The sequence below is a fragment of the Gopherus flavomarginatus genome, chromosome 3, assembly GCF_025201925.1.
Source record: "Gopherus flavomarginatus isolate rGopFla2 chromosome 3, rGopFla2.mat.asm, whole genome shotgun sequence".
Classification (NCBI taxonomy): domain Eukaryota; kingdom Metazoa; phylum Chordata; order Testudines; family Testudinidae; genus Gopherus; species Gopherus flavomarginatus.
In genome coordinates, this window is record NC_066619.1 from 5584677 (window position 1) to 5597814 (window position 13138).

Here is a 13138-nt window from a genome sequence, read left to right on the forward strand (position 1 = left end):
TGCTAAGCTGCAACTACTTGCTGGGTAGATGTTTTGTAGTAAGCGGCAATTATAGGGCCAGTGTCACCTATTTGTTCTCTTGGACGCTGGGAGGTGACTGAAAAGAATTTTCCCCACTAATTCCCCAAGAGATGACAAAAGAAAAGTTGTGCCCATCCCTCCCCAGGGAGTTTAAGTTGGCACAGCAATAAACTTAGTGTTAGAATGGCCAATATCAGCAGAAACACAGAGGGCCTCAGAACAGGATATTTCAATTCACTACCGATGTTGCAGAGCCATTTCTTTTGTTCTTGTTATTTTGAATACATGGGGTGTCCCGCCCCAGACTGTAACAATTAGAGCCCAGAACTTTAAGACCTATGACTCCAAATGCAATATTAATTCTGCGCTGCACACACACTTAGATAATTTTTTCACATCTTAGCTCACATTCAACAGTAACAGCAATTAAACAGAACATGGTCCAGCTAACTTTGCTCCTGGAACTCGGACAAGACATATTAAAAATTAAATACCATTTCTTACCTATTTTCACACTTTCGATTAAAGACAATTTTACAGTTTAAAAGAACAGGAGTACTTGTGGCACCTTAGGCCACGTCCAGACTAGGAATTAAAATCGATTTTAGATACGCAACTTCAGCTACGGGAATAACGTAGCTGAAGTCGAATTTCTAAAATCGAGGTACTCACCAGTCTGGACGGCGCGGCATCGATGTCCGCGGCTCTCCGCGTCGATTCCGGAACTCCGTTCGGATTGATGGAGTTCCGGAATCGATGTAAGCGCGCTCGGGGATCGATACACCGCGTCCAGACTAGACGCGATATATCGATCCCCGAGCAATCGATTTTAACCCGCCGATGCCGCGGGTTAGTCTGGACGAGGGCTTAGAGACTAATACATTTATTTGAGCATAAGCTTTTAAATGCATCCGAAGAAGTGGGCCGTAGCCCACGAAAGCTTATGCTCAAATTTGTTAGTCTCTAAGGCCACGTCCAGACTAGGAATTAAAATCGATTTTAGATACGCAACTTCAGCTACGTGAATAACGTAGCTGAAGTCGAATTTCTAAAATCGAGGTACTCACCAGTCTGGACGGCGCGGCATCGATGTCCGCGGCTCTCCGCGTCGATTCCGGAACTCCGTTCGGATTGATGGAGTTCCGGAATCGATGTAAGCGCGCTCGGGGATCGATACACCGCGTCCAGACTAGACGCGATATATCGATCCCCGAGCAATCGATTTTAACCCGCCGATGCCGCGGGTTAGTCTGGACGAGGGCTAAGGTGCCACAAGTACTCCTGTTCTTTTTGCGGATACAGACTAACACGGCTTCTACTCCAAAACTTGTCATTTTACAGTCTAGTTTCAGTATTTATTATGTTTTCATTTTCCAGTTCCTAGGCTAGTCAGTCTGACTTTATAGTCCTTTCCCTGCTAATGTCACCTTCTGGTTTCTTTATACTAAGACAATGAGAAAGCGTAAAGGTCAAATTAATGGTACAGATGTTTCCAAGCCTTCATCTCCCCCACGGTGGAGTGCTCTAGTGTCATCTTGCTCACCTGATGCACTATCTGGAAAGAGAAGGGACTCTGCACTCTATGAAAAGGAAGAAGTCTGCATGGACACTCGCTTTAGCTCAGGCTGGTACTGGTAATTTCACATTCTTGACTACACATATAATTGCAATATTTGAGTTTCTCACCCTCCCGTTCCACAACTTTAGGCCCAACTCCAGCAAACTTAGCTTTACACAAATGGACTTCAGTGAAATTACTCGTGTATAAAATTAAGCACATACTTAAATGTGTGCATGATCAGGACCTTACAGAAAATGTGTTTCTTCTCCTCCTCCACTTACCTGAATGTAAGTTACTTAAATGGATTTAGTTCAAACATTATTTGAAATTAATTAATCACAGGGCAGACACCAAGCATGAGCAGTTTCAGTCATAAGGAGACTTTATGAAGTTATAAATGAGGAAAAACAGTTTAAAATTAAAGTGAAGTTGCAACCTTCACTATATAGAGTTCGCTTGTGCAAACGTTATTCCGCTGGCCTACTACTGGTTTAATTTCATATGCACATGAATACACCAAGCTAGGGATTTTCTCGTTGCATGTTTGAAGTGTTCTTAATGCCATGAGTGAAAGATACCAGACTGAAGTCCTCTGTTTAGAGAGAGAACAGGCACAGGCATAAGCAAGAGCAGTGTAAGTTTCCTCATCACTGCCCCACCAACGCTCTGTCCAGGCCTGACACGGAAGGACCAGCTCCAGCAGAGACACAGTAGACTAATCTCCATTGAGCACTCAAGCCACAGCCTTTGTGCTGACTGCCAGTCAATGCCAAGAGTGGAGGTTTCTGAAGTGCACACGGCCACTGAAAACCTGGATTGAGACCAGGCTCACTTCACATAGGTCAATGAACAGCCAACAGAAAATGGCTACTTTTGGTCAGTAGCAGGACGGTGAAAGGCTCTAGAGTCTCCTATTAATACCAAGAGCCACCCAATCCCATTTTATTAGATGAAATAAAAATCTGTATCAGAGGCAACACAATGTTTTACGGGGAGTTTCCTCATATTAATATCTTCCCAATACAAAAATACTGCACTTCACTTACCGTGAAAGTCGGATCCCGACTTCTTAGAAGCCATTTAGAATCTGAAAGACAGTTTAGAAGCATTAATAATCTTTCACGTATGTTAAATTGTATAATACTATGAGCTTCTATTTTGCCTCCCACCCAAGGATCTCAGGACACTTTGCAAACATTTGTTCAAATTTAGCCTAATGCCCCCGAGATGTGAGTAAGCAAACCCATTTTATAGTCTGGGAAACAGATCCGGATTGTTAAGTATTTATTTAGCGTGTGCACAGTCGTCTAGCCAACCGATGGCATCTTCAGTGGCATGATGCAGTTCTTCTAGGCCATCGCTGAACCTAGTCGGCAGGCATTCATCGACAATGTGTGTCATCTGTGTTGTGCTGCAGCTGCACAAAGGGCTGTCACAAAGGCCCCAGCGGTACTGGTTGGCTGCACAGAGACCTCACCCAGTCCGGAACATGTTCAACAGGGACCACTGGCGATGGGGCAGGTCAAAAGCAGGCTGGCAAACTGTTAAGTAAAACCTGCCCAAAGTCACACAATCAGAAAGAATCTAGGTACCCTGACTCTGTGTTTGAAGCACAAGAGCATCCTTCCTCTCCAGCTGATATTAAACATGTTTAGCCTATGGGGGGGGCGGGGGGGGGGACCTCGAAGCGGTTTTAGCTCATTTGTGTCCAAAACCCTATTTTCACTGATACACTCAGAAAGTAAGAGCCCCTTGTAGGAACCGAGTCAAGAGATGCAGAGAATTATGCAGAAGCCAGCAGTGAAACTGACATTTGTCCATGTGTACTTCTCACTACCCAGCAGGCAGAAAACAACATAGTGTAGATTCCATAAACATCATGTATTATCTGGTAACTCAGAACATTTTAACAGACCAACTCTCTTTAGTAAATGTTAAGAAAACCTCTGCAGAAGTTGGGACACAAGTCAAAGTGAATACAATGTGCCTAAGATATGCACAGATCTACTAGCAGTCCCTGGACCATATCACCTGTGGACAAGCACAACAGAGTCTGTAACTGACTAAACAAGCACAATATGCCTCTGTTTTCTCTAATTATTAAGTTTACAGCGTCAAGGTTATTAGACCTAGAGGCCTTTGGCTGTGGTTTCATCAGGAAGGTCTTTATTTTGATGATTACAGAGGGAAGGGAAGGAGTCTGCTCTGGTGACCAGAGGAAGAGGATGGATTCAGAACTCCCAGATTTTATTAGCTTTGCCAATGACTTGCTCTCTGACTAGATTTGTATCTTAACACTGGTGGCCAAGAAAGGCCACTTTCAGCAAAGCAGCAGGCAGCTCAGCACTACCCATCCTAATTAAAGCTTTGTTTCTCAAATGCAGCTCGCAGTTTACCTAGAACACTTCCTGCCCTGATAACTCTCAGCATTAAAAAGCCTGAATGAGTGCCCAGCTAGCCCGGTGTAGGAAAAGTAGATGATGGTTTCAAACAATATAATCGCGCTCATATTTTAATTAATATGATTTTAAACAGCACTAAACACCTAATGCAGACAGGATTTAGATCCTAGAGTCTCAGATTATGCATGAATCAAGGTCAGCATGCATTCTTCTTAACATAGTCTGGCCCCACCTACATTAGTAGCGAAGAAATCTCACCCTCACTAGGGCAGACCTATTGTTGACACCCACTTCACACAGGCCATCTTCCTAGGAGAACGAGCCTAACAGACTACATCATTAGGAAGTTCCCCCCTAAAAATGTTCCTTTTCTTAATTTAATCCTACTATTCCTGGTCAGACCACATTTATGGCACCCAAGGATTCTTCTCCTTCCTTAATGCCTACACCCTTCTTATCTATGCATAGTAACATTCTCCCGCTGCCTCTCCCACCCCCCAATCACCCCATAATGGCATTGATTGACCAAGCTCACTCTTATTCGGTCCTTCTTCAAACCAATCTCCTCGGATTCCCTCCAATATGTCTATCTCCTATCAATGAGAGGACTACATTTGAACAGAGCATTTTAGGTGTAACATCACCTGAACCAGAGAAAGGAAAACAGCCACCTACCCTGATCCACAAGTAATGCACATGAAAACAACTACAGGTTTCTGGTGGGGTTTTGGGGGTTGAGGGAGGGGAACAGAAAGCATTGCCTACTAGTCCATGGAGTAAGTCTCCGAGCTTGCACCCTCCCCCTAAAAAAGCTACAATTGCGCTGCAGTGTTCCTTGCCATTGAAAGTAACAAGACAGCTGAGCACTGTTTACTGCGAATTCAATGTAGTGAATGTTCTAAGTGTAACTTTAGCACCTCTCTTTCTGCTATTACACTTTCCCTCCAAACTTTACTCCACTTTCTCTTGCTTTTCATTTCTCTACTAAGTCCTGGTGCAGCTCTTCCTGCATTTCCTTCTCCTTCCCCTCCTCCCATACCATCCCCTCACACCCAGAACACAGGACTAAACCTAGTAGCCGAAGGGATGAAATATAGGTACCACCCCCACCCCACTCCTGGCACTGTCCAGGGGACATACCCAGGTAAGAAACCAATCTACCCCAACCTACTGCCCCTGGACCAGGTTCAGGATTACCAGCTTTCATAGCCACATCCAGCTTAGATGAGTCTGATCGCCCACAAACTCCTCTCTTTGCTGAATGGAAGAAAGAACATGCTAGTCCCTCTGCACCCCAGCCTACAGACACATCAACTGCCCACAAGCAAGTTAGGAGTTTCTACAACTTTACCTTCCACCGGCTGCTACTCTTCCCCTCCCCCTCCACCCCCAACCTCCTTTTTGGGTGTTCCTCCTCTGTGAATAGCTCCAGGGATGTCCTCTGCTACTACTACTACGAGCTCTGACAGTCAGCAGCTGAACTACAGTCTATTTCATTGCAAGCCAGAGGGCTTTGAACAGCAGTTTTGAGCATGCTCCGGCCTGCAAAGTACTGCGTTTGAGCCATCTGCAGACTCAGGAAGGGAGCAGTGCCTCAGTTTACATTCAATTCTCATTTGGAATGTTTCCTTTGCAGTTATAAGGGCTAGAAATGTAATGCACACGCTGGGCAAGTTTCCTACTTACCATGGGCAAAGGATTCTTCAAGATCTGTCTTTAGCACTGCTTGACAGTCCTCTATCCCCCATTCCTTCCTGATTCCATATGCAAGAGTTTTTGGGAAGGAGCAGTGCCCTTTATGACTCTCTGGAATCTGTCCAAGGGGAAAGGACTGGGATGATTTTAGCAGCCTCACCTGCCAGGTCTTGTATGCAGGTCGCCAGTATACAATCATTGACAATGATAAAGGCAGAGAGATCCAGTAGCGACTGAATGAATGTGAGACTTTATTCTGTGCTCTTAAGGTCCCCCATCACCACCCCCAGATCTGTCTGTGCATCATGTCCCAACATGAAACTGTAGTAGCAGGATTTTATGTTTGTATTTTGTATGATTTAGAATGAAGGATAAAGAATAAGGAGATAACGTAGCATGTATTGAATGTACTGGTGTATGATTTGACCGTATCCTGCCAGCTACCCTTTTTGAATAGCAGAATGGCCTAATGGGCCATTTGGTAAAGATGCATCAGCCGGAATCTGTGTCTGAGCTAATTTCAAGGCAGTAACAGACATTAAGATCATTACTTTGTGGTACGTTAAGCATTTTAAAATAAGTAAAAGAATGCCATGATTGTTTTCTTGTGCATTGCAATTTGATGTTTCTGTTTAAAATGTTCTGTGTAAGTTAATTCTGTTGTGTGCATGAATGAGAAATGTACGTGTAAAGAAAACTGTGAAGGCCATTTGCTGAGCCAGATGTACAAGGGAGGAACTGGAGACAGACACAAGGGCGCCAGGAGACTGCAACACGCCCCTATTGAAATGTAAGAGGAGGGCAGACTGACGACTAAAGATGAGACAGGCACCTATCAATAGGGACAAGATAGCTGTAATAAAGAAGGAGAAAGACAATTTAAGAAAACAAGCACTTAGTCAAACCACAATTGATAACAGCATGACGGGTGCAAAACTCATTGGTCCCAATGAAGGAAAAATCACTATATAAACACGCTGCCTTGCTATGAAACTTCGGGTTCGTCCTGCCAAGACTTCTCCAGAGCATTGCGTCATGACTGACGGAACCCGGCTCCTCCCCACTGGTGATCATTCTAGCAGCCCACTAGATTGATCCGGACTCTGGACTGGTAACTCTAACATCAACTGGCAGGACAGCGTGGGTGTGGTGTGACTGAAGGCATATGCTAATTGTTGTATCTTCAATAAACGCAGTGTATTGCCTTTTCCCCTGAAAAAAATCCCATGTGCTTCTTATAAGCATAACAAAACAACTGTCCAGAGTCTAGCAAGCCTTCCCAGAGCACTATGGGCTGAATGTAGGCCGTGAGCAATGAGTCATGTGAGGTAACTCAGAATCTATTTTTAACTCAACCAGGTGTCATTCTGCTGATGCTTTCTGTAATACACCTCTAGGCTTGTTTAGTTCACAATTTCTGTATGATTTCCAAAAAACACTAAACTAAACACTACTGGCTTTGGGATAGGGGATACCCCTGAAGAGGGAACAAAGAAAGTACTTTAGCTTCTCAAGGGATGCAGAGAAAAGAGTACACGATCACAGGCACTAAGTCTGCAGCCCAAATAATGCAAAGAAAGGGAGTCAAGGACCAAGCAACCTATGGATTACCTGGCACCATTGCACTGTTTAACTGCCAGCGTAAAAGGGACTTAAACCGGCCCCAATTCAACAAAGAAAGGAATTAGATAGTAGATCACACACTCTATTAAAGAGACTATGCCTTTTAGACACTAAGGGCTTGTCTACACTACTGGCCAGATCGATGGGCAGTAATCGATCCAATGGGGGTCAATTTATCGCATCTAGTATAGACACGATAAATCGATCACTGATTGCCCTAGCGTTGACTCCATTACTCCACCTCAATGAGAAGCACAAGGGGAATCGATGGGAGAGCATCTCCAGTCAACACACCGCAATGAAGACACCGTGGTAGGCAGATCTAAGTACGTCGACTTCAGCTACGTTTTTCATGTAGCTGAAGTTGTGCAACTTAGATCAATCATCCCCTGGAGTGTAGACCAGCCCTCAATCATAGGGCTGGGCAATAACTGAAGATATAATTAACATGCAATGACTAAGCAAAGGAAGATTTGGGGAAAGTCAACTTGATATTTATTACAAGAAAAAGCCAACATGAGTTCACATGTAGGTAGAGACCATATCTGATTCCATTGTCCTCACCCTTCATATGTCACTAGCCTTGATTGTAAGATCTCTGGGACAAGCACTGTGTGTACCTCTAATTTCGGCACCCAGCCCAATGAGGTCCAACTCAAAACAAGAACCTTTGGACACTACCATGGGTTATTACAAATCCTACATTCCTTACTATGATCATGTCTCTATTTACCAGCTAACACTGGAGATCTGTCAGAAATAAAGTTTTAAAAAGATACCTTAAATGGGAGGAGAAAAAAACCATTTTCAAACTTCAGTGAGCAAAGGGGAGGGATTGCTCTGCGACTCCAACAGGAATTATCTAGAGTAAACTCGCACCCTACGCTATTGGCTGCATATCAGAGTACCAGAAGCAGCTTAATCTTTCCTGCTGCAGCAGAAAGACAGATTGCAAAGGTTTGGCCCTGAAACGGAAGAGATTGTAGATTATTATATCACTATAATCCTTATGAACCCGATCAGACTGTGCAAAGAACAGGCTATGCGTTAGTGTTATACACAGGAATCTGCACTAGCTAAGCACTGCCAGTGAATAGGACTCTTGAACTTGGTCCAGGAACACCAAAGGTTAGTTGGATATATCTTACAAAATAAAGATGTGAAAGCCCAACACCAAAAGACTTCCATGATACTAATAAGTATCAACCAGGAATCACAGTCATGCCAGAAGAATACAATTTAGGCTGTCTTCACTGCCCAAAAAGGTATGTTCTTCCCATGGGATAATTAATGCATGTTACCCATCTCACTGAAAAATCGTAGTAGTCACAGGGCGCTGCAGTGTGCTGCATGCTCTCAGGGAGGTTAATACTATACTCGCCCCCACCCCAAGCTCCTCTAGCAATCTCACAGTAAATACTACAATGCCTTGCCTCCATTGGGATTTTACAGCAGTATAGTTACCCCACAGTAAACACACACTTGGTTTGCTTTTGGGGCTTGTCTACATTTAAAAGATCATTCAGATTAAGGTAGGGTGTGAATCTGAATTTGCAAGCCCTTAGCAGTGCATACAGCAAACACTGGAATAGCAGGAGAATGCAGGACAGGGAACTTATTGCATAGGAGGGCTTGGCTGTTTGTGGATTAGCATGCATATTACAGGCTCCTTTTCGAAAGAGGTTTCATTTTGAAAACCTCCTCTTCCACCGTTCTGCAATCAGATGGTGGCAGAGGGCAATTTCCTACAATGTCCTGGACAAACCTTATTGAGTTATATTAAACTTTATCAAACTAAATGTAGTATCTTTGGTTCCATTATATTCAAAATACAATTATATGTAACTTTTCCAGGAAACTGACTAACGTGAACCTTGGAGAAATGTTAGAAACTTCAAAGAACGGTTTGGGACAATACGTGTTTAGTGGGTTTCCTAGGAGGTACTTGGGAGGCCTTTTGAAGCTAAGCCCTGGAAAGAAAAAAAACTCATTATCTACTGACTACCTGCTCCTGAAAACTCAAGTTCAAAGACCTCTGAACTATATAAAAGGAGGGACTGAACTTTCCATGAGTGTGCTAGTTCTGAGCAGAGATTGTTGTGAACTTTTGACCACAGAAGAGACCCTTTTGTGGGGTCTGAAGGACTGATCACCAGTCAGAGCCCTTGCTGGAGTTAGGGTGACCTCTGGCAAGTTTATTAGCAGGTTCTTTCACTGTATTTTAATATGTTTTCTCTATAATGTTTTTACCCTAAAAATAAACAAACTTGCAGAGAAACAGCTGAGTGGTAGCTTAACTGTGGGCAGTTACACTGTTAGGGTATGGCTACACTTGCAGCTGTACAGCGCTGGGAGTTACAGGTGTCTTCGTACAACTGTGTAGGGAAAGCGCTGCAGTGTGGCCACACTGACAGCTACCAGCGCTGCAGTGTGGCCACATTTGCAGCACTGTTGGGAGTGGCTGAACAGGCATTCTGGGATACCTCCGAATACCTCTGAAGGCCAATTACAGTGCTTTTGGTGGCCACACTGGCGGAGCAGTGCTGCATTACCAGCGCTGCAATCGTTATACCCCAGGCAGAGCAGGAGTACAGCCAGCGCTGCAGCCAAGGAGATGCAGCGCTGTATGTGCCTTGCAAGTGTGGACAGTGAGTAAGTTGCAGCGCTGTAAACCCACCACCAGCGCTGCAACTCTCCAGTGTAGCCAAGCCCTTAGTCTCTGAACAGAAAGCAAGCAGGTCTGTTTAGGCCAGTGGTTCCCAAACTTCAACCACCTGTGAACCCCTTTCACTAAAATATCAAGTTTCACAAACTCTGTCCTAAAAAATTAGTATTTTCAGGGATTATCTCCTTTACCAGAGGATAAATCATAAAAGCAGTGATCTTGGAAATATAAAATTTGTTTTTATGACATGCTTATTACACACTATCAGAGGGGTAGCCGTGTTAGTCTGGATCTGTAAAAGCAGCAAAGAATCCTGTGGCACCTTATAGACTAACAGACTGTTAGTCTGTCTGTTAGTCTATAAGGTGCCACAGGATTCTTTGCTGTTATTACACACTATTATTCATCATTACAGTATTTTTATTGCACTATGAAAATGGCAACATTCTTCCAAGATCTCACTGTCCTAGCTTGTATCACTTTGAATAAGTCTGTTATAAGACAAAGCTTCTATGTTTCATCAAGGAGTATCAGATATGAAACAGCATTAAGGTATTTAAGAAGCCAACTCAAAGAGTTCCTTCTACGCCAGCATTCAGGTCTTGAGCAGTCAGGCAAACAATACACGTTACAACAAAGCTTAAACTTGTTCTTCGTACTTTTACTAGCTGCCTATTTAATTTTAAAAACAGCAAAAAATATCCACCTCTTCCTATTTCTTATAAGGAGTCTTGAAGTTTAAATCTCCTCACTGTGATAGAGAGGCTCACTTTGATCTGCTAAGCCCTTGGAAGTCCAAGGGCTCTGGGCTACTGGCCCCATGCTGCCCGGGGTCCCTAGGGAGAGCTCTGTCCACCATTATGGAATTCCCCCCCCCCCCCAAGAACCCCCTTTAACATTTCATGAACCCCAGTTTGCGAACCATTGGTCTAGGCAGTCTGTCTTTTGCTGCGGATAACAGAGAGGGCAGAGAACTGCTCAGCCTTGAGAAACCCCGGTCAGAAGTGAGGAGACGGCTAAAGGAGCCAGAAGTCTAGAGTGGGTGCCCTTGCCGGATCACAACGGGGAAATATGTGTGCGCTTGCCCTGAACTGTGATCCTCTGACAGTATGTACACAGACTATTTCCATGTGTGCTGGTTCTCCTCTACCAGGGTAGGCTTTGGGTGGCTGCAGCTAGTTTGTCACGCCTTTTTTTTAAGTCAGAGAAGCTCTCCATACTCTGCCATCTTTATAGCTGTTGACATTAACACTGTTCCCAACCCTGCAATGAGCTTCACAAAAGCAGACCCTGCAACCACAGGAGCAGTCTCAATAACTAATAAAAGTTAGTCCCTCATTATTGTCCACCTGCCCGGAGCTCACTGCAAGAGCTGAGCCCTTACAAGCTTTTCCTCATTAGGTAAGTACGGTTCCTCTCTATCCTACTTTCAGCTTAGCTATCACTAGTAGCTCATTCACCAAGTTCCCTCTGCAAGCAAGTAAATACGCCAAGCCAAAGGCCTTCTGAAATAAGAACTAGGAAGTCTGCTTTCAAGCTGCTTCCTCCAGGGTCCATCAAGGTTGGAAAGGAGAGCGCTGCACAGCCACAGAGGCAAAGACATTAGCAGCCTCTTCTGCTAACTTTAGGCTTCATTAGGCCCACTCCCTCTCAGACAGAGGGTCAGATGGCACAGAAGGGGCCAGGTAGATGCGTGTGAAGGTGCAGCCAAGGGACACTAAGACATTCTCACCAGTGGGTTAGAAGGGCATTAGACTACTGCTAACGTTATGGGGGGAGTTTACTCTTCATTTGTATACATATTCTGTGACTGTATTTTCCCAAGTTTATGACTGTGTTCCCTGTCCCCTAACAAAAGCTCTCTTATTTGAACACAGTCTGAGTGTTTGGGAGTGCAGGAGTTCTACCCATTAAGGGCACCAGGGAGGGAGTATTTACTTTTCTCGGGTATCAGAGTGGGCTTTAGCCAGTTTAGTTATATGTCAAGAGGGAGCCTGGATCTATGTTTGCTGCCACTCACCACCTGGCAGAAGGGCTACAGATGTCTAGATTCCAGACCACAGGAGCCCTTTGAAGCGACTCTCCTGCTAAGAAAATATTTCTTGCCTCATTTCTTCTGTTGCAATCAACAAACTTTCAGGCGTGATGGGTATCCACCACACCCAGTTCAGAGCCAGCTCCTCTTTGATTTCCAAACAATAAGGACACTTAAAATAAAGTCCTTGATCCTGCAATTTACAGTGTGTGCTAGGCCTACTACACACACACATAGGTGCAGGTCCCACTAAAGTCAACAGATTCAGTAGCCTTCCCAAACACTGGAAGTGGCCAGTCGAGGCCTCAATTATATAAGGGGTCATTTGTTTGTCATTTATATTGCATCAATTAACTACTTGGCCCTGCCTCAGGTCATCAAATAGAGCCCCTTGTGCTATCAAGGTCCCTCCAGCCCTGCACTTCTATAAGTGATTTGATTCAAATATGCAATTTCTGACACTAATGCTACAGGAGGTATTTTAGTAGCAGCCAAAGACCATAATGGGCATCAGAGCTCTGCTGTGCGAGGCTATCAACACGCACAGATATAGGTACCAACCTTGTCTTGAAGATCTTACAACCTACAAATTTTAGATTGAAATCTCTTACTCCTGGTAAGTGTTAAAGCTTTGTTACAGGATTCAGATATTAATTTGGAAGTCTAAAGCATAATAAAACCAAGGCTGGCCAGAGAAATAACCAATGTACAAAGCACAGACTCAATTACCAGTCTATAGTCACTTCTGCTTCCATGCAGGTGACATTTCCCATAAGTCTGCAGCAACAAATCCAGCCTTGTACTTCTAATATAACTCTGCAGACACCAACTGCATTCACATAACTGCTGTCGGTATTCCCCTTTCATGAAAGGAGGTTTTACTGAACTACCCTCAATAATGATTTTGATACCTAATGTCATTTGAAAACTGGATTTATGTCAAGTTACAACCACATCCTCCTGAGCTGTAGCAGCTGCTCTTTCACCAAGCCTGGCAGAAAGGGAGGTCTGAAGCAGACCCATTCTAATCACTGCAAGTGCCACTGCAAGGTTTGAAATCTGTAAGACAAAAACCAAGATATTCCTTGTTTCAGGGCTGAGAAATATGCACTAGCTCCCATTTCAGCTCAACTACA

The 13138-nt window shown here is 44.1% G+C and overlaps 1 protein-coding gene across 4 annotated transcripts in view; it reads right to left on the reverse strand.

The window, feature by feature from the left end:
- UBAP1 (ubiquitin associated protein 1) overlaps window positions 1-13138 on the reverse strand; it is a 65826-nt gene that overhangs the window by 29384 nt on the left and 23304 nt on the right. For all 4 annotated transcript variants that reach the window (XR_007773109.1, XM_050943617.1, XM_050943618.1 and 1 more), the window contains one exon: window positions 2629-2669. Coding sequence is in view for 3 of the 4 variants with exons in the window: in XM_050943617.1 (XP_050799574.1) it covers window positions 2629-2662 (34 nt within the window). In the remaining variant the exon portion in view is untranslated. The remainder of the gene's footprint in view (window positions 1-2628; window positions 2670-13138) is intronic.